Source organism: Xiphophorus hellerii, chromosome 18 (assembly GCF_003331165.1).
Source record: "Xiphophorus hellerii strain 12219 chromosome 18, Xiphophorus_hellerii-4.1, whole genome shotgun sequence".
Lineage (NCBI taxonomy): Eukaryota > Metazoa > Chordata > Actinopteri > Cyprinodontiformes > Poeciliidae > Xiphophorus > Xiphophorus hellerii.
Window position 1 is genome coordinate 9,197,774 of NC_045689.1, and position 27,305 is coordinate 9,225,078.

At 37.1% G+C, this 27,305-nt stretch overlaps 2 protein-coding genes and 1 long non-coding RNA gene across 9 annotated transcripts; 2 read left to right on the forward strand and 1 right to left on the reverse strand.

Moving 5' to 3' along the window:
• The first annotated feature begins 564 nt into the window (after positions 1 to 564).
• spartb (spartin b) lies at positions 565 to 8,748 on the forward strand. 3 transcript variants are annotated; one of them, XM_032590875.1, is made up of 8 exons: positions 565 to 1,157; positions 1,570 to 2,349; positions 3,438 to 3,635; positions 5,629 to 5,797; positions 5,904 to 6,098; positions 6,197 to 6,355; positions 6,993 to 7,083; positions 7,219 to 7,986. In XM_032590875.1, exons 2-8 carry the CDS (start codon positions 1,573 to 1,575, stop codon positions 7,277 to 7,279), a joined length of 1,650 nt encoding a protein of 549 aa, XP_032446766.1. In that variant the 5' UTR covers positions 565 to 1,157; positions 1,570 to 1,572; the 3' UTR covers positions 7,280 to 7,986. The 3 variants fall into 3 exon arrangements, with proteins under 3 accessions (XP_032446766.1, XP_032446765.1, XP_032446764.1); XM_032590874.1 differs by having other exon boundaries at positions 568 to 1,056; positions 7,832 to 8,748; XM_032590873.1 differs by having other exon boundaries at positions 569 to 1,157; positions 7,832 to 8,748.
• LOC116737611 (uncharacterized) lies at positions 8,641 to 26,804 on the reverse strand. Its single transcript, XR_004342865.1, has 2 exons — positions 26,648 to 26,804; positions 8,641 to 10,373 (listed from the first exon to the last, which is right to left on the reverse strand). It is a non-coding gene; the product is annotated as an uncharacterized LOC116737611 (long non-coding RNA).
• Positions 12,531 to 27,271, forward strand: dclk1b (doublecortin-like kinase 1b). 5 transcript variants are annotated; one of them, XM_032590869.1, is made up of 17 exons: positions 12,546 to 12,829; positions 13,214 to 13,591; positions 13,856 to 14,202; positions 17,822 to 17,921; positions 18,520 to 18,636; positions 18,726 to 18,820; positions 19,767 to 19,854; positions 19,939 to 20,108; positions 20,301 to 20,420; positions 20,590 to 20,736; positions 21,465 to 21,598; positions 21,692 to 21,769; positions 21,896 to 21,992; positions 22,097 to 22,177; positions 22,281 to 22,394; positions 23,751 to 23,815; positions 25,662 to 25,861. In XM_032590869.1, the coding sequence occupies exons 2-17, from the start codon at positions 13,231 to 13,233 to the stop codon at positions 25,717 to 25,719; spliced, it is 2,172 nt and encodes a 723-aa protein (XP_032446760.1). In that variant the 5' UTR covers positions 12,546 to 12,829; positions 13,214 to 13,230; the 3' UTR covers positions 25,720 to 25,861. The 5 variants fall into 5 exon arrangements, with proteins under 5 accessions (XP_032446762.1, XP_032446760.1, XP_032446758.1 ...); XM_032590870.1 differs by lacking the exon at positions 23,751 to 23,815 and having other exon boundaries at positions 12,641 to 12,829; positions 13,214 to 13,408; positions 13,484 to 13,591; positions 25,662 to 27,271; XM_032590867.1 differs by lacking the exon at positions 23,751 to 23,815 and having other exon boundaries at positions 12,639 to 12,829; positions 21,899 to 21,992; positions 25,662 to 27,271.
• The last annotated feature ends 34 nt before the right edge of the window (positions 27,272 to 27,305 follow it).

Consider the following 27,305-nt stretch of genomic DNA (forward strand, 5'->3'; position numbering starts at 1 on the left):
CGTCAGACGAAACGGTCTTGGAAATAAAGGTATGAGAAATATGTCGTCAGAATAAAAACTCTAAGGAAAAACAACTTCAGAAATAAAGGCGTCAGAAAAGACGGTGGTCAGGATAAAAGCTCTCAGGGGTCACAGAGAAGCTCCCAAAAGGTGGCGCCATTTCCTTGTGCGACCTTTTCGCCTGACGCCGTTTTTGCTGAGTTTTTATCTGATGCAGATTTTTTCTGAGGCCTTTTCGTCTGAGGCCGTTTTTGCGAAGACTTTTTATTCTGAGGTCGTTTAGTCAGAAGTCTGATGGTTTTTTGTCTATGGTGTTTGACATCCGAGGCTATTTGGTTTAATGTGTGAGAATGTTTACCTGAGACCCGAGGATGTTCCGTAATAGAGGTTTGACCTCATTCAACTTAATTCATGAACAACCAGCTTTGACATCAGTGAGGCATTCAATGAGATTAAACCTACAGGTCCATCCACTTACGTCCATCTGCGTTTCAGCATTTATTTTGAAAGTATTTCTTTAAAACAGCAACAAAAAAAGACAAAAAATAAAAATAATAATAAAAATAAAAAAATAATAATAATTAAAAAAATCTGTCCAACAAATGGTGTGTTGCAGTTAAGATCATGACCACAAGAGGGCGGCAGACATCAGGGACTAACACCCTTTACAATTTAACCACTTTTGCCACAACAAATTTTGTGTAGAGCCGTAAAACCTTGTGTAGTTAGTTTGCTTGCTATAGTGGTATGTAGGGGTGTGTGAGAGAGATGTCAGATGGCAATCCAACTCATAGTGTTACTCTTTGCTGCCGTTCAGTGGTCATAATGAAGAACTGCGAAAATAATCAGTTTTTGCTTCATGGGACTTCAAGTACTTCCTGGTAATACTTTCACAATAAAAGCACAGTTCCACTAGGAAATGTAATAATAACGTCACTTTTCCAGTCACTGCAGTTTTGCTTCGAAGGGTCACGGGTACGTGTTGCGACATCAAGTTACATCTCTTTACTGGTGGAAGTCGTCAAACAGCTGAATCTACTTAACTTTAGCAAGCAGGTGTGTCTGTCGAGCTAATACTATTCAGTACTTGAAATAAAAGACAGATAGAGGGCGGCTAGTTGCTAGTTGAGCTGTTCACAGACATTTGACTCGCTAAGGTAAGAAGCTGCGCATTCTGATAAAGTCACTCGGGTATATTAGCTGTAAATGTCATGTTAACAAAGTTCTCTGTGTTACCCTTTTTTAGGATTATTAAGTGCTGACTTCTTAAATCCAGGCGTTAAAGCCGATTTTGTTTATACTGAGATGTTAGTTGTAGTGGGCTTGAGTTTAACCATCAGGATTATCATGTTGAGACGCTAATGAGAACATTTTAGACATTTATATATCCTGTGTCGCGTAGGCAGTACATTATTAAAACCATGTGCATTTACACGTGATCTATACGAGTAAAGTATTGAGCAACTTGTTGCCTTAAAGTAAAGTTTAAAGGTTTTCTCAATACCATTAGTACTGTTGCTTGCTTGGTTGTTTATGCTTCTAAAATGTCTGAAATTCCTTGTGACAGAGGGAATGGAGAAGGCCAAGCAAGATGCATTTGATAATGCCAGACTCCAAGTGATCAAAGATGGCTATGAAAGAGGATTTGAGTGCATCAATGAAGGACTGTCAGCAGATGAAGTTGGGGAAAAGTCGCAGGCTCTGGAGTTGTACAAGCGAGGTCGACAGCATCTTCTCAGGGGCATCAGCGTGCCTTCTCGGGGCGAGGAGTGTGTTGGCAGCTCCTGGGAATCGGCCCAGCGAATGCAGCAGAAGATGCAGGAGACGCTGAACAACATCACCACACGCCTTGCCATGCTGGAGACCAGTTGTGACCTCGAGTCTGCACCCACACAGAGTTCTAGTGGCGCACACATGTCTTCTGGAGGTCTGTATCCAAAGCTCGACACCAAAGCAAAGCCAGAAAGACCAGCCCCACCATGCCTAGCCACAGAAGCTGCAAGAGGCGTAGCTGCAAGTCATACCCCAGTGGTTCCAGCTGAGCAACCACCAGCTTACTCTCCTCAGGCTGCTGATGGCCATGTCTCTATCTCTTATGGCACAGAATCAGGAGAGATGTCAGTGGTCGGGGATGATTTCTATAGTCGTACATCTACTTCCTCGTCATCTTCTCAGAGTGTGGGTGAGGACGGAGAAGAGCTGCTTTACATTCCTAATGGTGTTCAGATATTCTTTGTCACACCCGAGGGGCAAGTAAGCGCCCCATCGTACCCCGGCTACCTGCGGCTGGTGAAGTTCACCAGTGACCCCTCGGACAGGATGCCCAGTAGACCGCCAGCATTTCTGCAGGTACGACAGAAAGCCTTTTTTTTTTTTTTTTTTTTTTTATTTAAAACAGAGCCTCAGATAATGATTATAGGCCACCTTCATACGTGTGTGATGCAACAGGTTTAAACAACTCTTATTACTGCTGTCACCATCTGATTTTAGCCGGTCTTGTGACCTTTAATCTGATTTTAAGATGGACTCCAGATCTATTTGACTGGTGTAGGACATTGGTTTGTTAATGATCAATATTCCTTGCCTTGTGTAAACAATCATGTGAGTACCTCAATCCCATTGACTGTGACGTCATCCAGCAGAGAATACCAGGTCAGGATTAGACCTGTTACACTGTTCCTAATCACTAAATGCTTCCCTGTTTTCTTTTCAGATTGAGAATAAACACAGAACTCTTAACCTGAGCAAAAAGCTTTTTTGTCAGAGTCACATTTTAGATTATAGCTTTGAATCTGGGTTTTAGAGTTTTGATTAGTGGTTCATGGCATCCAGAGACAATGAAAAGGAATAATGCATTTAAGCAAAGCTTGGGTCTGTAGAGCCAACATTATTGGTTTGTTTTAGTGGTTTTCTGGTCTGTGACCCACTAAACGTGGAGACTGTGTATGCACGCTACACCGTGTGATTAGACAAACTAATCAAAAGTGTGTCAACAAATTAGTTTATTACTGAAAACACAGACAGAGCCAGGACAGAATACATGTAATGTTATGTTAAATTATATTTTGCTGTTTTTTTGTGGTTTTTTATGTCTTCCTGCTGGGTCATGAGACTGACATTTTCATCTTCCTTCTGTTCCACTCTGTGACATCAGTGATTCACATGAGTGAGGGAATAAACCCTGCTTATCCTGGTATGCTGTAACCTTGTTAGACATGCAGCAATCAGAAGACAGCAGTGTTTTCTAAATCAAGTTTGAATAAAGCCTTAAAAACGACCTCTCCCTGTTTAATATTTACTTCTGTGTAAATTTTGGTTGTTTTGCCATACATAGAGGCACATTGTTTAGGAATAAAGAATATGATTGTGTCACAGAAAACCACCATCTCTTGTGTCACTTCCAGGTGTTTTCCTAACTGTCCTTTTCGTCATGACAGGTGTGTGACTGGCTCTACCCTCTCATGTCTGTGAACTCTCCAGTGCTAGAGTGTAACACCGGAGTTTTTATGTTTCCGGACATGATGGCGCCGGCACCGGGTTACTACGTCGGGGTTGTGTTGTCGTCTGAGCTCCCTGTAGCAGACCGAGCCTTGTTTAAGAACCTGCTCTCTCAGATGACAGATCTCAGGGTTCAGGTAAGTGTAATGTCTGCAACAACACCATTTGATGATTTAAAAAAAATATATATATATATTCTCAAAATGCATGCACAAATCTGGCAAGCACTTGTCATTTATTTCTGTTGTGCTTCTCGGTGTTGAAAGTCACAAGAGAACATTTACACAATTTGCTCTTAGCAAATCCTCTTGTGCTGCTGGGAGGCACAGAGAGCTATTCTAGGAAAGTGACGCATAACTTGGACACATAACAGGACAACAGGCATTTAAAATGTTCTCGTCTCTGTACTTTTAAAGTCAACACTTTGATCACTAGTTACAATTTCTAGCCCAAGTCTGAGCTTTGTTCACCAAAATACATCTGCTCTATCTCACTGGCAAACTGTGTGATGGCAAGGAGACAGAACCTTAAATAGCTCATCATCCAAGATAAGTCATCAATATACCAATGAAACCCTGCCAAAAACTGGCCAGCAGTTAAAAGGTTTTTTTTTTTTTTGTTGTAATGCCAATAAAGACTTTTTAATTGGGCATAAATATACTTACAGATTTTTGTAACAATGTAAATGAAAAACATTACCTTTTGACATATGCCTTTCATTTTACAAACTACCTTCTTGTTCAAATACAAAATAAATTTCTAACGTTTTAGTAATTTTTTAACATATCCGTATTGGTTCGATAAATAAAACCTGATTGATACTAACAACCAATATTTATTTTTTCATCTTGTTGCCATTTGTTTCCCAAGAGGGAGGGATTGAGTTTGGTCATGTGACAGTGAGACTGCACAAGATTGTGGGGAGTTTAACTGAAGGAGTGGTGAAGTCAGCGTTGTCATTTTTTTCCCCCCCAACCTGACGAAAGGATTGTGAAATATATCATATTATTGGTTACCAGCCCAAACAGCAATATTAATATAGGGTAGTGATACTGAAGCAAATTTTCATAAACTTCTTCACCACTGTATCACTGACCTGCCATAAAAACAGAGTTTTTATGACTCTTTGTTCACTCTGAGGTCTTCACAGAACAGCTGGATTTGTACTGATATCAAATTACTTGCAGGCGAACTCTATTTACTAATGAGGTTGTGACTTTTGAAGACAATTAATCTCTCTGGATTTTATTTAAGGTTTAGTTATACAAATGCATACCACTAAACAGATTTGTATTTTGCCAGCATTATTGCTTTGCATTAGTTTATCACATAAAATCCAATAAACACTAAAGCCTTTGGGTACTTTGAAAGGAATTTTTGGAATTTACTTGTATTTTATTGTCTACCTGGAAGTAATTAGTCTTTGACTCTTAATGGAAAAGAGCCAAAGATTTTTTTTCCATTGTACTCAGGATATGTAAAGGCTGCTGACTGAAGACGATTCCCAATTTTTCTCTAAATCACGTTAACCTAGCAAGAAACGCCTGGCCCTACTTACTTCTGATCTGGCGTCTCTCCCGAAGTTACCCCTGCCTCAGCAGAGAGGGGATTTGATACTGGCAGGTGAGGAGAATTAATCAGGTATAATGCTCTTATCTGCAGCACTTCGAACAAGCTCAGAGCCTCAACTGAAAGACAAACGTCGGTTCAGTCTTTGAGGAAGGAGAGATGCCGCTTCAAAGTAATGCCAGACAAGGTCACGTTCCACAAATGCAGGCAGGGTAGATATCTTCTCTAATGGATGTGGTATCCTGTCAAAGAGTAAGCTATTTTTATTTTAAGTACAAGCAGAAGAATTGAGATTTTCAGCTCCAACTTTGCTCCGCCTTTTCTTAAAACGGCCGTCTGTTTGGGGTAAACAGATGGTGCTTTGTGATGAGAACCCCAGAATGAGAGGAGCTATTGTGTTCTGTGACGCTCCCTGTTTTGTATACTGGATTAACTGGGAGCCAGATTTTTTTTTTTTTTTTTTTTTTTTTCCCCCCAACAAATTAGACTGCAAACAGATTATTTTCATACACTGTTAGTCGTTTTTCAGTTGCTTACCAATACATGTGTGTGTTTGGTCAGGCCGCAGATGAAGCTGCAGACTCTGTTAATCTCAGTCAGAAGGTATCCATTGCTGCACCTGAGGAGAGGGAGCGACCACCTGGAGCTGATGAGGCGGCATCTGCAGAAACCGAGGAGGAGAAAACTTTGCCTGAATGGAGTGAAAAAGTGGCAAGTGGGATCTTAACGGGTGAGGTCATGTTTTGTCCTTAAATTCCAGCATCTACATACTTTTATTGTTGTGAAATTCCAGTGCTCAGAAATGCATCGAGGCAGACCCTCTTTGATCTCTTTAGGTGCTTCCTGGTTAAGCTGGGGTTTGGTCAAAGGGGCTGAGTATACAGGCAAGGCTATTCAGAAAGGGGCGTCTAAGCTCAGGGAACACATCACTCCAGAGGACAAGCCCACCGATGTGAGCCCCACTGTGACCAAAAGCCTCTATGTGGCCAAGCAAGCAACAGGAGGCGCTGTTAAAGTCAGCCAGTTTCTAGGTGACTGACACGACTTCCTGCCTGCATGTTTTACTGACCTTGTGTGACCAGTGGGTTTTGTGGTGAACCTCTAATTGAGTGGCGCTCTTCCTGTGCAGTGGACGGTGTGTGTACTGTGGCTAACTGTGTTGGTCGAGAGTTGGCTCCTCATGTGAAAAAACATGGAGGCAAACTGATTCCTGAGTCCATGAAGAAGGATAAAGACGGGCGCTCAAACATGGACGGAGCGATGGTGGTGGCTGCCAGTGGAATGCAAGGTAAGGTCAAACTACACTTCTGTTACCTCCAAGGAGTTTATAAAATATTCTCCGAAAGTATTAATTGCCTCGTACTTAACTCGTTCACCAATATTACTATGTAACATTACAACAACAAACCTTATTGTCATTGTATTTTTTACTATAGGGAAATGCAAGATAGGACTCTATTGTAAAGTAGAAGGAAAAGATGCATGATTTTTAAAGCTGTTTTATTTTTTGCTAATGATTAGTGCCTCATCTAAAGATTACTATAGTAATCGTAAATGCATCATGCACCATTTTCTGTTTGTTACATAAAATTACTATAAGTGTACTGGTGTTTGTGGTTGATGGGTGACAAAATATTAGTAATACATTTCCCAGGCAGTGTTAGCGGGTGAAAATGTGTTAGCAGTATTGTGGCTCCCTTTTTCCTGTTCAATGTTTAATTTAAACATTTGAAGGTGAAGGTTTGCTGAGTCTTGCTGGTACAAAAAGATGCAATCTGCTCCATCTTTTTGTACCAAATAGTTCTGTAACATTATGAAACCAGATTCGGGCTATCTATTTGGATCCAACCACTATAAGGTTTGTTTTTGCTTGACTCATTGAAAAGTGTTAAAGTAGGATTTTTTTTTTTCTTCCCCGTTACTAGGATTTGCAACTGTTTGGAATGGTTTGGAAGCAGCTGCTAAGGACATCACTACAAATGTTGCATCAGAAACAGTCACCACCATAAAACATAAGTAAGTTTTTGTGAAAAGGATCTTCTCAGTTTACTAGACTTTTTTTTTTTTCCCTTTGTTTGTTGCAAATGACCTCTTGCACAAGAGAAGCTAAATCAAACGCTCACTTGTATTCCTCCTCAATTTGCTTTACAGATATAGAGCTCTACAAAACGTCTCTGATACATCTAATGAGAAGAACAGTAATGCTTTTTAACTTGTTCCAACACTAATTAAACATGGTTCCCCTTTTTTCCACAATTCAGTCCTGAATTGTGCAGTCCTGTTCAGCACTGATTCACTTTACTTCTCTTCCACTTGTGCTAATTCACTAAAGTATGCTTTACCAACTGATTTCTGGTTGACTGACATCTTTCCATTCTCTATCAATTGAAGTTGGGTGTTATACAAATTAATTATAACCATTTCACATTTCTGTTGTAAATTATGAATATACACCATCCAATACTGGAGTTTTGCTACAACTTTCTACTTGGAATAATTTTGGTTGTATTAAACTATTCTAAGATTCATTAAGCAAGGTGAGAATTTAAAGGGCTTTAGCATTAATTTAAGTATTTGCCTACTTTCTTTCATCTGCAGAAAACTTCTGCTAATGAATATTTTTGGTTTGTGAACCTGCATGGGTGTAATTGTAAAATGGAACTTCTGCATGGCATCTTTGCAGTCCTTGCACTGCATACTAATTAATTCTCTTATCTCTTACTCTGACCTCTCACCCAATTTGACTCTGCTGCCAACTCGGAAGGTACGGCACTGCGGCGGGACAAGCCACGGACAACGCTGTCAATTCTGCCATTAATGTTGGTATTACTGCCTTCAATATTGACAACCTGGGGATCAAAGCTGTGGTTAAAAGAACTGGAAAGCAAACGGCACAGGCTATTTTGGAAGACTACAAGCTTCAGGAAAAACCACAAAACGGGAAGGAAGTAGAGAAACTCACCAAATAGCTGTTGATATTCTGCCTCATTTTCTCAACAATGCCTTAAAACTTATTTACTAATCAGAAAGGTCTATATTTAATACTCATTATTTATAAGAACATGCTCTATATTTGCTAGGTAGCTACTGTGATGTGCATACTCCACACATTGGTATAGCTCTCAAGCACTTTAAATATACAGCAGCTGGATCAACATCCAGAAAGTGGAAACCAAAACTTGAAGCACATTGATATGCTCTCCATATTTAAATTAAGGGCAATATTTTACAAATAGGATAAATATTTAAAAACCTCAAGTATTTTTGTGTTATCAGATTAAATTGATCTATAAACAACTATTGTTTAATTTTGATCACATATAATGGTTTTGTCTGTGGAGTTTAACATTTTATCTCTTAGTGTGCTTATAAACAATGTTAAGTCTAACATCTAGATAAATTGAAACTTTAAAGTTTCTTTATTTTCATTTGTCTTTATTTAATCATCCTTAAAGAAGATTCCTACATTCCACTAAGGTGATTAAAATATTGCCTAACCTGATAGTATGAAGTGTAACTAAAAATTATGATATTTGTATTAACCTACAAGCTGTAATACTGCCTTTTGTTGTGCAATTTTGCTGAAGAATTGTCTTAAAAATTTGACTTTAATGATAATGAAGGTTTCTTCTGTGTGAGAGGTGAACAAAACGAGTAATAAATTAATTTGTGTGATCCTAACTTGGTATCAAACTTTTTTTTTTTTTCCCCCATTTTGTGAAACTGTCACATTGTCTCCCTTTATGGTCCAGCTTTAGGTTGTCAGCTGATTAAAACCTTTAGATCAATAATGGCACTCTTATACTTTTCACCTGAAAAACTTCAGTTAAAATGTTTTGAAAAATGAAAAGTATATTTCCACTTGCTATTTATTAGTCATTACCAACCACCTTTGCCTCAAAATGTTAATGGATGCTTAACATTTCAGTTTGGTCTGAATGTTAGACCAAACTCAGAATATTTGTTCAACTTTGGTACTGTAGTATATGTGGTAAATGTAGTATATATTTTAGAAATCACACTGTACATAATTTAAGTAGACATTTAAATAGGAAGTCCAGCAAGCTTTGTGTTCAAATCTCTGATTTTCACGTAAACAATTTTTCCTACAGAATACATTATTGATATTGAGTGGATTACAGATGACAAATGGTAAAGTACTCCAAAAACAGGCACAAAGTAGATGCAGAATAAGTTTTATTTCTAGGAGACAAAACATGTATTTTAACAGAAATATAATTACAATATGCACTGGTTTTAATGGTACAAAAATGGGTAATTCACTGCTGAATTACCTAAATTGAGGACTAGAGAGTTTAAACTAAAATATCTTATGAAATGGGGTTTACTTGCACATAGAAATGATGGCCTTCAAAACTTCTATACCTATGCAAGACGTCTGAAGAAATTTGGGCGGCAAACATGAATACTATGCTTTACAAAGACCTCAAGCTAATTTCTTTTTTCCTTACCCTACTATAAAACATAACGATTGTTAAGCAAGTGTGGAGCCCTGAAAAAAAAGACCTCTGTATCAAAAAGTCAGTTAAGGCCTGGTTCAGGTGAAAATGCAGACTCTTCATGATTAGCATCAGGAAAGCACAAATTGCCACTGTTATCCATATACAAATCTGGCCATTGGGGACTCGCATCAAAGTGAGTGACGGCATCAAAGGCAAATGGCTTGCAAGTTACTACTGAGTGGATTAATTCTGTCACCAGGAATCGGATCACTTGAACATAGAGGTGAAGTTTGATTTTGAGACACAGGATTGAATTTTTGGTTTGCCAAAGTATCTACTTCTTCTAGCATGTTGACCAATGAGGTGTGATTCACTATGGTCTAAATAATCAACATTTCTCAAGGCACAGTTTAATTCTTGTGGAGTTTCATCATGAGGATCAATTTGGTTAGAAGTCACCTCACAAGGCATTTGGCTCAAAGATGAGACTGCCCCCATTGCTGGTACCACATTGACTACAAGTTGATCCTCTAAAAGAACTTGAAGTGAAGTCCTGAGATGCAGATGGTTTGTGTAGGAAATGGTCTTCCATGATTTGAAACAAGGCTGATAGAAATTGATCCTGGCGCACTGGTAGCATTTGTCCCCGTGGGACAGTCGATTTGTCTAAAAGTATTTGTCGGGCATGCACTGGGTTGAGACTACCAGCTCGAACCAAAGTTTGATCCATCAGAGAACCAATCAGTGGTAGATGGCCACTTTTTCTTGCAGATTCACTGAGTCTTCCAGTGATGAGGGCTGAAAGAAAACACCAGGTTAAATATATGTACAAAAGCACTTCTTCTGGACTGATGAACCTATTTAATAAACCAAAAAATATGTTGCTTGGTCTTGTTTTTCAAGGAGTGAAACATTCACTTGTTCATCTATAGATTTTAACATTGGTCAGCACTTTGTGCTATATGTTGATATTTGTCATGTCAACATAGTTGACAACATTGTCAACTATGTTCTTCCTAGTTAATGTAGCCTTCCACAGCAGAACCTCAATGCAGCTAATGTTGCAATTTACATGAGAGATAATTAAGACAGTAAGCACCTGCTGGCTTTTTGACTGACAAAAATGAGAAGAAAGAAAAAATCACTCCAGCACCTCTGGCATCTTCATGCAAAGCATGAGAATACACACATAAATAAAAGTTTATGCAGTGTTGTGACTCTACTGCCCTGGTAAATCTCAGGATTACAATCATGACACAAATAGTGTTGCTTAATTTTAAATTTAATTTTAAACTTTTTGAACTGTAATAAAAACACATTCCTAGAACCTTCATAGATGTCTTGTTTGTGCTTAGTGTTGCAAGGCCTAAACATTTCTGCAGAAACAGTACTTTTCTGACAGCTAAATTGAGATTCAGTTTAATTAATCCAAACATCCTTTCCTGGTGTGTATAAAAGAATGTTCTCTTATTGCCCAATAAATAAAATTGGAATAGACTCAAAACCCAAACTCTTGATTGAGTACACAAGCACTTCTCTGAAGTCAGCTCCTGCTATAACAATGCAATACAAGAATCAACAGGCAAATTGCCGTTGTCTATTATTAGTGCTGTTTAAACTCAACAATTAGCATTTCTGGATATTATAAACTTCATGAGTCAGTTTAGTTTAGCCTGCTATACAAAAAGTAATAAAAACATTAAAAAGAGAGAGATTTTCAAAGAAACAATCTTTTTTTTTTGTCTTTGTTGTTGCTAGTTAACAACCTTTAAATGTTTAGCGGCCTGATCAGCATTTTGCCTTCTTCAAGATTCTACAATTATTCAAAGCTTTTGAACTAAAGCCAAGTCCTAATGTCCGTGTTGGCATAGTTGAGCAAACACAATATCACTAATAAAAGTGGAGCTGGATCCAAAATCTTCACCCTTTTGAAAAGGTTAATAAATAATAATAATAAAAAAAAGTCCTTGAGAAGATCATTCACCTGGAGATAAGAGAGCCAGACGCCACGTGCTTTTAACGTGACAAAAATCTGTCTGATGAAGTTAATTAAACACGTCACCTACACCTGTGTGAAACAGGTAAAAGTGATTTGTAATGGGCGGTGAGTTTATGACATGCGCTCCAAATGGTAAGGATTTCAAAACCCTTCTTCAAATCTGAAGTATTACAGAGTGCGCTTAGCTTTAAATATGTACCCGAAGAGATGTCTGTCATCTTTTCACAGACCCCTATTAAAAATTAAGTACGAAGTCGTAGCCAAAGCAGGTCTTCTGTATAAAATGCCAATCTCATTCTCTGTTATCTTCGTCATTAATTTGACCTACTTATTTTTGTTTTGTTACATGCACAGATTGTCTGCAACTTTGGGAATAAATTGAACAGTTATTTATGACGGGTTTTTTCATCATTCATATGTTTGAGGAAGATGCATGGAGTAAAGTTGGGCAATTTAAAAACAATGGGAAAAGCTCTATAAATCAATTTAACACACTGTAAGAAAAAAATTATCAAATAGTACACACTATGATTAATGTGAATATTTGCAATATAGTAATTTAATATATACGGCCATGAAAATGTTTTGTAGTTATTGAGAACGGGGCAGGTTTTCTGTTTCCCTTTTCACTCGTGTAAGTGTTGTGACTTAATGATGGAATTTGTTAAATCGAGATAAATTGATTAGGAAATTATCAGAGCAACAAAAAAATTGCGGGAAAGATAAGAGTGGATTTAATGGAAATCAGGTACACTAATCTATAAGCCTTTCGGGTAAATGACTTGTATTGTATTACGCTTATGCTTCCACTAGTTTACCCCAAAACGCTTCATGCTACATACAATCATGCACGCATTCACACGTGATGACAGTTTTTCTTATATGTACCAACTCACCCCGTTAAGAAAAATGAGCGATTGGTAATAATAACCCTTTTTACTATCATATCTACACAATGTTACTCTGTTTTATCCCGTTTTACTGTGTGGCTTGCGTGACCGCGCATCCTGCGTTTGCGCGCTCCGTCATAAACGTGCGCGAGCCATGCTGACAGCACGCTCTTGCAGCGGTCTGCTAAATCACCGCAATGGAATAAGAGCAGGGGAGGGTAGAGGAGACCGGCTGCCCTGCCTCCAGTCTGCATGTGAGCACACACAACAGAACAGACACAGCAGGACGGCTAAGGACAATCACAGGGCAACAAAGGGACGTATGCTTCCTCCAAGGCATCACATAAATAAGAATATTTAAGACTTCCGCACAGACCCTTTTTGCCTACCTCTGTATCCTCACCTCCAAGGTAAGAGACTGCAATGAAATTAGATTTTTTTTTTTTTACCGTTTATTTGCTATTCATGTTTGGTTTACTATAATTTTTCTTCAGAAAACATAATTTGGGTAGTCATGTCCTTTTTAATAATTGTCTAAAATTTATTCCATTATTCCAATATTCCATTTTACACTGTTTAAATTATAAGACACCAGGGAGCATTAGATGGGTGTGACATGCTTCTTTATGTGTTTACTAGGAACAGTTGCAGCATTAGAGCTTGCACAAATCAGAAAGACAGTATGGACTGTCACAAAACATGGTTCTGATGTGGTGGGTTTTACTCAGTTTCAGATAAAGGATTTTTTTTTTTTTTTTTAAGATTTTTTTTTGTTTGTTTCTTGTTTATTTTAGGGTGTAATTCAGCAGTCATGGACCTGGAACATTTTGATGAGCGGGACAAGTCTCAGAGATGCACCCGAAGGGGCTCCAGAGGGAATGGTCTCCCTAGTCCAACTCACAGTGCTCACTGCAGCCTTTACAGAACCAGGACACTGCAAGCACTGAGCTCAGAAAAGAAGGCCAAGAAGATTCATTTCTACCGCAACGGTGACCGCTACTTTAAAGGGATTGTGTATGCCATTTCTCAGGAGAGATTTAGATCTCTAGATGCTCTCCTTGCAGATCTCACAAGATCTCTCTCAGATAATGTCAACTTGCCCCAAGGAGTAAGGACCATATATACTGTTGATGGAGCAACCAAGATTACCAGCATAGAACAGCTGGTGGAAGGTGAGTTTGAGCCCTTTTGTAGTAACTTTGTTTAAAAAATTTAATTTATATTGAATCATAGGCAAGTTATTTTGGCTGTCTTAAGTGCAGATATTATAGTCAAACCAAGTCAGAATGTGCATAATAAACAAAATGGCATGGCCACCTCCTTTGTGTTTTTAAAAAGAACATGTGCTTATACACAGTTCTTTATGCAATCATCCTCACATTTTAGCTCTATGTTTCATACTTGTATATTAGCTTTTCTATTCCAATTTTCTGCAGGAGAAAGCTATATTTGTGCATCTATAGAGCCTTTCAAGAAACTAGACTATACAAAGAATGTAAATCCCAACTGGGCAGTTGGCGCCAGGACTGCAGCATCTGTCCGTGATCCTTCTTCCCTGGGCAGCGCCATGGCTGGATCCCCAGAAACCAGGGAGACCAAAGACTTCATAAAGCCCAAACTGGTGACGATTGTCCGCAGTGGAGTCAAACCTCGCAAGGCTGTTCGGGTCTTGCTCAACAAGAAGACGGCACACTCCTTTGATCAAGTCATGAGTGACATCACAGATGCCATCAAGCTGGACTCCGGGGTCGTTAAAAGGCTATGTACTGTTGATGGCAAAATGGTAAGTGTTAAAATTCTAACTCTGTAAAACTCAATATTTGCAAACTGGATAAAACGGGTATATCTTTAATGTCACGAAAGCCTAAGAATCCTTTGGCATCAATGGAGTCATTCTTTCTTTTTTCTTTCCAAAAAATATATTTTACATTATGATGGGTTATGTTTGTACTCAGTTTTAGTGCTCTCCTTGGCTGCAGTGGATATTTAAATATTTATGTTACTATCACCTTCAAGACTGTAAAATGTCATTCAGCAATATTAGTCTGTCATTTCAAGTTGAAAAGGTTGCACATTGACCCTTCCGGTCACTGGATTCAATCGTCTATAAAACTTCAGTTTTGATGATCAACATTAACAGGATTATCAATAACGTAAATTTCATAAAACCTTATCAATAGTGTTATAAGTTCAGCTAGCTATATGTTCTGGATGTTTTGCATTTAAAGTCGTGTGAGAAAGTCCAACAACTAAGTGCTCTGTATTGTAGAGTACTCTTATCTTATGCTTTTTTTTCTTCTACCTTCTAAAAGATTAATTGCTTGAATGGGAGTAAATGGCCTATGTGCATTAGTTAGCTCTGCTTTTAGTTTTACCAAGCTATGATCTATTGGAAATTGATATTTACGGTACTTGGATGATGTGGGGATAAGCTTGATCCACTCTGATTTTCTAAATGGAGCAGTATTCCAAAGCTATGCACAGCTTTGGAATACTGCTCTACTGAAAGTTTTCTGTTTTTTTGGAAACTCCAAACTGCAGGAGGGATGGCCCTGTCATCCCTCCTGCAGTTTCTTTCTTACTCAAAGAGGGAGCACAGTACATATCACCTGGGAATAATTGCTAAATGTATTACCAGAAATGGGTTTCTAGGACTCCATCCCATATTCCTACAACAACAGAACACTGTTAGATGGGACCATGTAATCTGATTTCGGATTAGTCTCCTAAATATTGAAGTATTTCCAGAAAAGTATTTTTTGCACAATAGTTATTGACATGTATTTTTATTGATTGATTAGCCAGCCACAGTATACCCACATCCTACTTTTGAAAGCTCTTGAAATTATAATATTCAAGGAGGTTGCATGTTTTTAAGGGAAAGAAATGTGGAAACTAATAAAAGGCTTGATTAAGCATCCCATAAAAATAGTAACGTCTTTAAAATTCACTTCAAAAACTCTGTCCTGTGTGCTTTCTGCTACTGTTACACTGGAGTGAATGGTTTCTTGAAGTGGTTGCTAAGCAACAGTCTCTGCAGCAGAGCAGTGAGCATGTGAGTTAGTGGCAGGATTAATCTGTGTTTTACTGTCTGCTGTTTTGTGCATATGGCAGCATGACTAAGTCTGACGTTATTAATGTGTTTAGTTTTTGTTTTGTAATGCCATAGAACATACGTCGGGGTTCATCTTTTTAAAGTTCATAGTGATCTAAGCTATTGAACTTTATTGTTGCCATTAACTTGAATGTCCCTGTCATACACTTGTTCAATCTTTTGGAAACAGCAATGACAGCAACTCAAAGCATTTATCATCTAAATGTGATGAAGACTCATTTCAGAAGTTCAAATGGAGCAGTGGGGTAACTAGACTTTGAATGTGGATTGGTTGTTGATGCCAGATTGGCTAATCTGAGCATATAGAATCTGCTGAACTATTGGATTTTGACACATGACCATCTCTTATGATGGTCAGTCAAGAGGGACTGACTGTAAATTGAGAAGATATCTAGTGAGCAGTAGTTGTGTGCTCATGTTGTTAGTGGCCAGAGGAAAACTGACAGATTTTTATTTTGACACAATTAAAAGGAAAATGTGGTTGAAATAATTACCGGTTCAAACCAAGGTATAAAGAATACCATATTGGAGCACATAAAGTGGAACAGATGGGCTACAGTAGGTGTTGGCTTCTTTCAGTAAGATGTAGCACCATGTCACAAAGCTCAAATCATCTCAAACTGGTCTCCTTGTCATGAAAGGGAGGTAAGTGGCCTCTACAGTCAGCTGATTTTAAACAGGTTGCCTTTAGGTTGGAACAACAGATTTTCATTATGGATATATAGACGACTGCCACTCATTTTCAAGAAGGATGTTTCCAACATCTTTTTCTTTTTTTTTTCTTAATCTATACCATGAAGGAAAAAAGGCAGTTCTGAAGGCAATAAGGATTCTAACCAGGTACTAGCAGTGTGTACCTAGCGAAGTGGGTCATTCCCAAGAATCACCCTCCTCAGTCCCCCCAAAAAAACTACCCATCATGTAGATTATGATTCTTTAAGATTTTTTTCTCTCTCTTATTTTTTATTTTATTTTTTTCCCCAGGTTTTTCTAATGGTGTGAGTATTTTGTGGGTTTAATAACACAGAGTTTAGTAGGTTTGATCTCTGCCATTCTTTGCTCTTTATTCAGTGCTGGCTTTGTTGTGTTGTGCCAACAGATGGCCAGATGACCACCTGCTGTCATCAAAGGGGGAGTTTTAATGGTTCTTTAACCTTTATTAGAGAAATAGGTTATACTTTTGATGCATACTGGATGTTTATAAGATTCATGAAATATGTGATGTTGAGGAGAATTTAGTTCATGTTTTATACTTTATATTTACATGTTGACAGTCTGGTAAGGCCTTAGCACACCCACAGTTTAGCTCTTGGTTTTGTCACAGAAACCAAGAGCTTTATTTATTGAGTTTTATATTTTTCTTACAAATTTCAAAAATAATATCTAAGCCAATGGTTAATTTCTCGTGCATTTCTAGATATTTAGACAATGAACAACTTAATTTTGTCAAACTCTTATACAGTTTAATTCAAACCATCCTACTTAGGAAACGTTGCATAAGGGGAAATGCCTTTTAGCATGAGCTCCCTAAAAACGGTTTTCCTAAGTGTACCAACTGAAAATAATTTTGTTTTAAAGAGTAAAATGGACAACAGAAAAATGGTAACATTTCAAAAAGCAGAGCTGATAAAGGGCGTTTGTATGGGTTGCAAACTCTCAGAACGGTGTCTTTTTTTAATGAATAGAAGCATCTATTGGTCACATGTCACCAATATTTCTACAGTCGGACATGTCAGAAATTAGGGTGCAACAAATTGTACATAATGGCGACTCTTGTGAAGTGCAGCTAGATTGATTTAGAAGTGATGCTAAAAAGAGAAAAATCTTTTTTGTTTTGTATTGGATGACTGTGGCATTTCAGAATGGAGATACACATTTCAAAGCTCTTCAATCATGAGCCATTGTCTTTGCTTTCACTTTAAGAACAATATTGTTTTGACATTATCGGGTATGGATGTCAATTTATAGATATTTTTTCAAAGGATCCCAGGCAGTAAAGGGTAATTACTGTGCTTAAATATGCAGTATATCACCCAGAGGTGGGACCAAATGAGTGTTTTGTTAGTCAAAAGTCTTTCTGCTCGAGTTCAAAGGTAGGCTTGCAAGTCCTGAGACGAGTGCGAGTTGAGTCTCAAAAGCCATTTGACCAATTTAAACCGAGCAATTAATAATTTTGAAATGTCAAAAACTAAAATCAATTGAAATAAAAACATTAACCTCTATGGAAAGTAGGGTACTTTCTTTGAAGAGTAGTTTTTAAGAGCCCTGTTTCAAATCTCTTTGACAGGTTACATGTCTTCAGGACCTTTTTGCAGAAGATGACATTTTCATTGCTTGTGGTCCTGAAAAGTTTCGCTATCAAGATGATTTCAATTTGGATGAAACTGGTAAGTATGTCTGAGGATTTGAATGGGCTTAATGTGATATTGACTTTCAGTTCATAAAAATGCTTAAGTATCTTTGTGTCCAATATAAATGTTTGGTAAGCTAAAGTTTTTTGTTGGGTTTTTTTTCTAATAATTCTTAAATGTGTCTTTTATTTAGCATTGTAATATTGTGTTCCCTCTTCTCACATCAAATCATTTTACACTAACTTGTATCTAACCTTTTTCACTGCATTGTAGATTGTTTTATATTAAGTTATGTTGTGGGAAAGTATGTTAACCTTTGCACAGTATATTTGCTGCTTAAACACAGCTCAGAGGTAATTTAATCTGGTCTGAGGAAATGGGTGTGCTGGAAATATGCCAAGCTCTGAATGCAGGTGATATTTTCACTGACTGATCTAGTTCTATACTTGGAATGAGGTGTGTGTGTGTGTGTGTGCAATACTTTTTTCCCCTCCATTTTAGCCTAGTTTTGTGCTGAATCTTTTTGTTCAGATTCCACCTTAAGTCTCAGAACGATTGCTTATTCTAAATAGAATCTTTATCACCTTGCATGGTAAAATACATTTCATGCTTTGAATGTATTTCTCCTCACCAGAATGCAGGGTGACAAAGTCGTCGTCATATGGCCGACTCCCCACAGTTCATGGTCGTTCTTTGCCGAGAACTGGTGGAATGTCTCGTAGAAGCAAGTCTCCCTCACCTGCCGGATCGGGTAAATGCGTGTTTAAGTTTAATAATTAAAACTTGAACTTGTTTTGGTTCCTTATCAGTTTTTTATTTTTCCCCCCCCCGTCTTAACAGCAAATGGCACTGCGGGCAGTACGCTTTCTACACCTCGTTCTGGAAAATCTCCAAGTCCCATTTTAACCAGTCCCGCTAGCCTCCGAAGACGACAGGTAATAACAGTCTAAGTTTGTAGAATAGAGAACTACTTCTGTGCTGCCATTGAATATTTACTTTTTTTTTTTCTCGTCTTGAGCTTATGTTGTGTCCATAGTCAAATGATTTCTACACTATTTGACTATGCCATATTTCATGCTGATTTGTCTTAGAAATCAGGTTTCTGTTGCACTATAAGACTGTTTCACTTTGCTTTTTGTCATTGCTACATGTATGATAGCATAGAAACAGCATCCAGAGATGCTCATTTGTCCGAAATGGGCATTTCATAGTTGCTGTGTATTCTATTTTTATTGGTGCTGATAAACATTCGTTTGCTTTAGGCACAGAAATATTTGGGATAAATTAATTATATTACAGCAGTAAGGTTTTGTGTAGACCCCTGAATGTTTTAAAATGTTGTTAATTAAGAAAGTGAATATAAGGGAGAAATAAAAATAAAAATGTTTATTTATGGACATTTAAAGAATTGGGGCCATTTTTTAGTGCTCACATGCAAGCATTAAATGGCTTCTTACTAAAATTTCATAACGTTTTTGTTATGTCACTGTTTTGCAAGAATCACATATGCCTGCAGATTTGCAACATTGTTCAAATTACAACAACATTGCAAAAGGATGCTAGGGTGTAATTATTACATATAATAACAGATAAAAAATTTTATGCTTTGCGTATTTGTGTGTAACTTCATTTGAATATAATCTAAATTCTCTAAATTACAATTTCATTTATAGTATTGTAGTTACATATTTTCCTGAAATTGTGCTCTATTGCTCTATCAATTCTTGTGTATCAATTCTGCATCACGTTCTTGTCTTTTCTTTGTTTGGACTAGATGTAATTTAGGTTTTTGAAGCTTTTCTTCCTAATGCTTTTAGAAACTGTTTCTGCCATTATTTTTTACAATGTGATCATTTGGGGAGTTTTTCCCCCTGTTTATAGGGATCCCAGTACAGTGGCTCTTCACTCTCATTAGCCTCTACCAAGGTATGCAGCTCAATGGATGAAGGAGATGGTCCCAACAGTGAAGGTGGGGTATTGAAATAAAAAAACAAAACTACACGAGTCATTATGCCTTATGTTTCAGAAATTATAGATATGTTTTCTCACTCAGTTGAGCCAGTGGAAGAATGTTCCCCAGTTCCTACCTCCATAGCAGACAGATACAAAGTTGGAAGGATTTTAGGGGATGGAAACTTTGCCGTGGTTCGTGAATGTGTGGAAAGATCAACTGGAAGAGAGTACGCTTTAAAAATAATCAGCAAAGACAAATGTAAGGGAAAGGTAGGCATTCTTATTCCTTTAGAAACACATCAAATCACAAAATTTGTGCTAATTTGTCGTTCTTTAGTATTTGTTCCATTTTAGTGTGTGTGTGTGTTTGGGGCACAGGGATTAAACATCTTTGTGAAATCTATGCGTTTTAAATACTGAACTATTCTTAAGTTATGTGATTTATTTTTCTGCATTATTCAGGAACACATGATACAGAGTGAAGTGTCCATCCTGAGGCGTGTGAAACATCCTAACATTGTCCTCTTAATCGAGGAAATGGACACCCGCAGAGATCTCTATCTTGTAATGGAGCTAGTGAAGGTACTTTGCATTTTTAAATAGATTGTAGGTGAATACATCAGTAAATGTAGGTTCAAAGCTACTTTCCCCAAAGGTTGATACATATTATGTTTAGAATATAATTAATCTCTTTAATGAAGTTTATATAATCATGTAATAATTATTTGCATTTTAAAAACCTTTTATCCAGGGAGGAGATCTCTTTGACGCCATTACCTCCTCCAACAGATACACAGAGCGGGATGCCAGTTGTATGCTGTTCAACTTGGCAAGCGCCATCAAGTACCTTCACAGTCTCAATATTGTGCACAGAGACATAAAACCAGAAAATCTCTTGGTAAGTGGTACTTAATAAAGCCTGTCTTAATACATCCTGAGGAATGAGCATTTATAGAAACCTAATCCTGCTTTGAGAATGTCAGTGACTGTCTGCTGGACAGCTGTCAAGTCAGCTTTATTCCCCATGGACGTGTCAGCGATAATGTAAAAACTGTGCATTAAAAATCTTTTTAAATTGGTTTTATGTAATAACACTTTCTAAGAAAGAAATTTTGGGTCTTAATTTAAAAAAAATACACCTGGTATTTTTTGGTAAATGTCTTTGTTTAAATTTTTTGGATTGAATTGCTGGATTTTTTTTTCTTTTCTTTTTTGGGCTGAAAATTGTGGAGCACAATATCTAAACCAACTGGAGTCCACACATACTATACACAAGTTTAAGTTCTTTTTCCTGATTTAACACTGTAAAACCCTCGCAAGGTATTTGGAGATGTAACACATGAAGTTCACAGTTTATCCTCAGATTATGTTTCTGTCAAAACGAATCTTTAAGATTCTCTTTAACTTTTCAATATACAGAAAAGTTAAATTAAATATACAATACACAAGTGGATATACATATCCACTTATTCTCACAACTGGTATACAGCTCTATTACGACAATACAAAATTAAGTATAAATATTATTAAACATGCTTAGAAGCAATATTTTTTGTTTTTGTTTTACTTCAATCCCTCACCAAGTAGGGGCTTTGCTTATCGTTTTTGTCCATTCTTGTCACACAGGTGTATGAACATCAAGATGGTAGTAAATCTCTGAAACTGGGAGACTTTGGCTTGGCTACTGTTGTCAATGGTCCTCTTTATGCTGTTTGTGGAACTCCAACTTATGTAGCACCAGAGATTGTTGCTGAAACAGGGTAAGGTTGAATGTGGCTTGTGGGGCAAAAACTACTGTAATATGTATGTTTTTCTTCAATCCTTTTAACTGGTGTTTCATTTTGTAACTTCAGATATGGCCTCAAGGTTGATATCTGGGCAGCGGGCGTCATCACTTACATACTGGTCTGTGGCTTTCCTCCTTTCCGTGGGTATGTGCTTTATTATTATTATTACATTAAGTAAAATAACCAGTAATTGGTACATGCTTTTGAAGTTATGAAGTGGTTTTTTTTTCCCCCCTTTTTTTTTTTTAACTGTGCATTTCATTTTTGCAGCAGTGGTGAAGACCAGGAGGCCCTCTTTGAAGAGATTTTAAAAGGCCATCTTGAATTTCCAGCACCATACTGGGACAATGTATCTGAGCCTGCCAAGGTTGCCTGGAAGTTGACTTTTACCATGAATATGCTTCACAATCTGTCAGACCATATTTTCGCATTATGTTCCAAGATATTTATGGGTAACACATTTATCTCTAGGCTCTGATCACTGGCATGCTTCAGGTAGTTGTGGATCAAAGATGCACAGCTGTACAAGTGCTGGATCACCCCTGGGTCAATGTAAGTTCAGTAAATCACTGCAAAGATATACAGCAAAAGAGCTGAAGAAGAATGTGTTACCGAAACTCAAACTAAGTTGCTAAGCAGTGTCTGTATTTTTCAGGGTGACAGTCTGTCAGAAAAGGGGCACCAGCTTGCTGTGGCTGGAAAAATCAAGAAGCATTTTAATTATGGACCCAAGCTCAACGGCACTGCAGCAGGAGTGTCAGTAATTACAGTAAGAACTAATTAGAAACTAGATGGAAAGTTTGCTTGTAATTTTGTTTTCAGTGAGACTGTTTTTTTTTTTCTTTTTTGCTGATTTTGATTTTTCTTTTTTGCTGCCTTGCTTTTCATGCTTTACCATTCAAAAGGGAAACCATTAGGATTCAACATAGTCCAAAAGTAGTCCTCAGTGTACAATTGCATTTATAGCAAAATCCTATTTATTATTTCTCAAATGTAACCTTTTACAGACATTGCCTTCAGCAGAGCTCTGCTTGTGGGTGAAAAGACTTGACTTTTTTTAATACTGCATATAAATGGAAACATAGAAATTCCCATTTTCACTTTATTGGATTTCTGATAATTATAACATGTACATTTTGCATTATCAAAGTGGTTTTTCAGTTGAAAATGAAGAATTACGGTACATTGCAAACAGCTTTTGGCTAAATATTTTGTTTATAAATTCCATTAAAAATAAAAAATTCCCCAATCCCCCATTTCAATGTAATTTTAAAATTTATAATCCACCCTACTAGTTTATAGAGAATATTGTTTGGTTGCTAAGTACCGGTAACGGTACTCTTTATTATTTAAACATAAAGGACTTCACTTAAAACATTGCTCCATCTACTCCTGATAAATTTTCTACTTATATATTTTTATTTTTTTTTCTCCATCTGTGAAAGCCTTGATATTAAATGGCTCTGAAATGTAAACTCACTGACAACCCAGAGTGTGTTTTACGTCTTATTAGCTGTATGGTGTGTTTTTCTTTTTGGATTGCAGCTCTTCTGACTATATATCGTTCTTACCTCCATGTACTTTAAATTTGAATTAAAGAATCAGTTTTAGATTATGGCATTTCTACTCTGCAGCGACCTTGTTTCCCTCTACCACAGCAGCTCCACTAGATTCAGGCTCTACAGCCAGATCCCTCTCATTTTCTCAGCATTATTTGAGATTAGCATCCATCAAAGTCATACTGCCATGCGTTTTTCTTTTGTTTTTGCCTCATTCTGCCATCCTGTCTAGCTGGACTGTAGGCACAGTTGCTTGGACATCCTGCACATAAATTATGCTTATGTGTACAAGATGTTACTTTAAAGAAGACTATTGAATTTTTCAACTGCTTATTTATTGATGGAAGAGTTGCTGAATGGTAATTTTTTTATGTAGTGAACAATTTGTGAGTTTTCATGTGCAGTTGTAAAATAAAGAAAAAATAGATTACGTGTAATTCTTTTGCCAGTGAAGTAATAACTTTAGTAGGAAAGTAAAGTTGGACACCTCACTGACAATTTGGCCAGCGATGCTTTGAGTTCAAGGTGATCCACTGAGTTCATCTCCCTCTGCTTTGCTGGACCAGGACTTAACCATCCAGAAGTCAGGGTCTTTGGATCACAACCAGAATCCAGGATTGTGTTGGATAAGGTATGACACAGCAAAGTGCTAAAGTGCAGTGAGTGCTTCCGTGGCAAAGTGCTGGCAGTCTCCATTTCCCATTCCCCATGGATTTGACCCATGTCCATCAACTTAATCATTTTCATACCTCATCAGTTTACCTCATCTCATTTGGGCTGTTTGGGCTGCAGCTGTTCTTCTTCATTGCACGGTTTACTGAGATATTTTATCACATTACATCAAGTTACCTTTACAATAGAAACTGAATTTAATGATTCAGAAAACCTGTTGAGATGGTTTAAATTCTGTTTATGGCAAGAAGTGCTGTCAAGTGCCACAAAAAATGCATTTCTCCCCTTATATCTTGCGTTTTTACCGTTTTTGTCACACTTAAATTCTTTAGATCATCAAACTATCTTTATGGAATACTTGAAAAGCAGTTTTGAAAGTAATTACACCATAAACCCAAATGGTTGGGTTTTTGTTATGCTAGGTAACCCAGCTGTCCTTTCTAAGCCAAACATTCTGCTTAAGGATTTCTGTTGGAGCAGAATTACTGCTTTTAATATTTTCTACTATTTGTCCAGAAGCAGCAAGGTGGCTCCAGACCATCATGTTACCACCAACATGTGACTGCCAATATAGTAATTTTTCTGACTATATTAATTTTATGCCAGATATGAGATTTAGTTTTTGTCCGGCTTCTGTTTTATTGCTAAATCATAAACATTGTTCTAAGTGAGGCCAGCAGTACATTAGTTCCTGATTTGGGTTATTTTATGACAACCTGGATGACTTGTCGATGTGTTTGAGTAATTCTGGTTGAAGTCCTACTCTTTATAAGATTCACAAATGCCATGCAGAGGTGGGTAGTAACTAGTTACATGACTTGAGTAACCTTTTGAAAATAGAAAAATAGTAGTTTTACTACACCATACTCTACTTTAACTTGACTAGTATTATTAATATGTGAAATTACTGAGTAACTTCACAGAATGAAGAATAAACTTTAACATGAACCTACAGTTTGTTAAATGAGACCTCTTGTCTAACAAATTTTATTGTATTAATTTTAACTGCTGAAGCATTTGTGCCATTTGGAGATCAAGTAAATGTATAATAAACACTATACATTGTAACTTAAAGCACTTTATCCTGTTCTTACACATTAAGTCTAATTTTTTATATGGGGAGAGGGGATTAAAAGTGTCTGCTTAAATTTTGATAATTTGTATTACAATTAGATCAGTTATGATCACTTTCTTGGTACTTATTTGCTGGATTAATTTCTTGGATACCTACTTTTTACTTGGAGTCTGAATATATTGTAGTTTTACTCTGGACTACAATTTGCCTCTAGCAAATGACTTTACTACTCTTCCAAGCCTGATGGATGTCCAGGATTTCCTCCATGTCTTGCATTTCTTTAGGTTGAGGTATTGTCTTTTTGAGATATCTTAGCCTATTTTATGTTGTTACTGGTTCAAATGATTTTTTTTTTCTTTACTCTACATGTCTACAGTGATCAGGCATTGGTGTGGCTAGTGAAATAAAATCAAAGTGCTGATCATTCATGTTTCAGCAAGAGGGTAAATTGTTACTTTAGTTTGGATATGTTTTTTTCCCATATATATTGAATATCATTTGAAAACTGCTTTATGCTTTCAGATTATCTTTGCCTTAAAGTTTTATAAAATTGTAAACAAGACATTTGTAGCTCCATAGGGGGTGCAAACATTTTTCACAACATTGTGCCTGATTAGCTAAGCACCTTTTTGTTCTGTATCAATTTGTCACAATTTATTTATTTTATTTTTAATTTGCCTCTTTGATTTGAGAAGAACCTGATATATACTACTGTTTCACCCCTTCTTAGACCACGCCACTTGATAAAGAGAAGCAAGTTTTCCGACGAAGACGCCACCAGGATGTAAAGCTTTCTACCCAACTGTTGCCCGGCAGTGGTGCCACCGCCACCTCAGAGATGGTCAACCCCGTCATCTCCCCAGAGTTGGAAGAGTTGTCTCCAAGTTCAGCTGACACCGTTCTTTCACCCACTTCTCCCTTCTAATAAGTGTCCAGAAATCACACCAGGCTCCTATTTGGAAAACGTTTGGAGAGATTTGTGTTTAAAATAATAATGGGTCTCTGGTCCTTAATTGTACCCATTTTCTGGTCACTTTAATTTAAAATACATTTGTAAAATTGAAGGACAGCCCAATAAAATGAACATAGCTTGACAGCATGCAAAAATTTTAGTTTGGCTAATTTGACTTACTTATTCAGACAGTAGCCTTCTCTCCTTATTTTTTTTCAATACTGCTTTAAAAACTGGCACTAGCAGGGGCACTGCAAAAATTTCACCATTGTAGTTCTAAATTTTAGTTTGGGGTGTAGTTGTACTTATCCAAATGGTAATGCATGGGTACAAAGGTGAGAAAAATCCGCATCTGTGTATCATTTTGCTCAGTGAGTGACTAAACCGTAATGGAGTGGAGCAGGTATTATAGTTTAACTGTAAGAAAAAAAGATGTCGAGATAAAATAAAGACAAATTAGCTGATTGGAGTCTTGTGGAAATATTTTCTTAAAAGCCACAAATGCAGCTTCAATTTGTTCTTGAAAGGTGATATTTGAGGTAGTTCACTAGGGCCCTCTCCTGGTTACAACATAGTACTGCCCAAATTTTCACAAGAAGAAGTTTATTAAATTCTTGCATTTAAACCCTCGTTTCTGAATAACCTTGATATGTTTCATATATATTACTTTTTAAATTTTCAATTCAAATATCGCATTATTAGCTTAATATCTTGCAGTGTTACATTTCTTGAAAGCATGGTGCTTTGGGATCTAAAGATGTGACTCATAATTCCTAAACACATTTGACAAATGCTGCTACACTGGATCATTCTGAACTGTAAAAAGACACCTAGTACTTCTATTAATGTGTCTCACAAAGGAAATGAGGTTTAATAAACTAGTTATTGTAATGGTGGTGGTGCAGATGAACCTCAGTGGAGCAGAGTATGTTGAAAATTGCACCTTTATCAAGACATCGCCTTGGCACACCTGCAATCAAGTGCAATTAGGTGCACATAGCACACAATACTAAATGTTTTTCTGACAACTGACACGCCTCCCTATCGGAGTTAAATGGTGCAACATTAGTTATTTTTCACACTTAAGTGAATTCAACAGTGCTTCCACTAATAGTCATTTTAATGTGATTTATGCAAGTACTTTTTAAAGTCCTGCTAAGACCTCCTGTATGTTTTCTCATTACGTGATTAATTTTGCTCAGACAAAAGTTTTGAATGTTTGTTTTCCAGGCTGCATGTGATGAAGTGCATATACTATTGAACTATTCTGCTCTCTTGCTGTAAAAGAAAAATGAACAAATTCCTGCAATTGTTGTTCTTTATGAATAGTTTGCATTATAGTCTCTGTCCATGGTAACTGATAAAATTAAAACACATGTTGACATTAATGTAATGTCACGAAAGGGCTTTTTTGGGGGGTAC

Bases quoted from the DNA above. Each gene is read 5' to 3' on its own strand.
- spartb (XM_032590874.1), top strand. From the start codon at position 1,573: ATGGAGAAGGCCAAGCAAGATGCATTTGATAATGCCAGACTCCAAGTG. The intron at 5,798-5,903 runs GTGAGGTCATGT...TGATCTCTTTAG, and splicing joins GGCAAGTGGGATCTTAACGG to GTGCTTCCTGGTTAAGCTGG. The intron at 7,084-7,831 runs GTAAGTTTTTGT...CCAACTCGGAAG, and splicing joins GTCACCACCATAAAACATAA to GTACGGCACTGCGGCGGGAC.
- dclk1b (XM_032590866.1), top strand. From the start codon at position 13,231: ATGGACCTGGAACATTTTGATGAGCGGGACAAGTCTCAGAGATGCACC. The intron at 14,203-17,821 runs GTAAGTGTTAAA...TCTCTTTGACAG, and splicing joins GTACTGTTGATGGCAAAATG to GTTACATGTCTTCAGGACCT. The intron at 21,599-21,691 runs GTAAGGTTGAAT...TTGTAACTTCAG, and splicing joins GAGATTGTTGCTGAAACAGG to ATATGGCCTCAAGGTTGATA.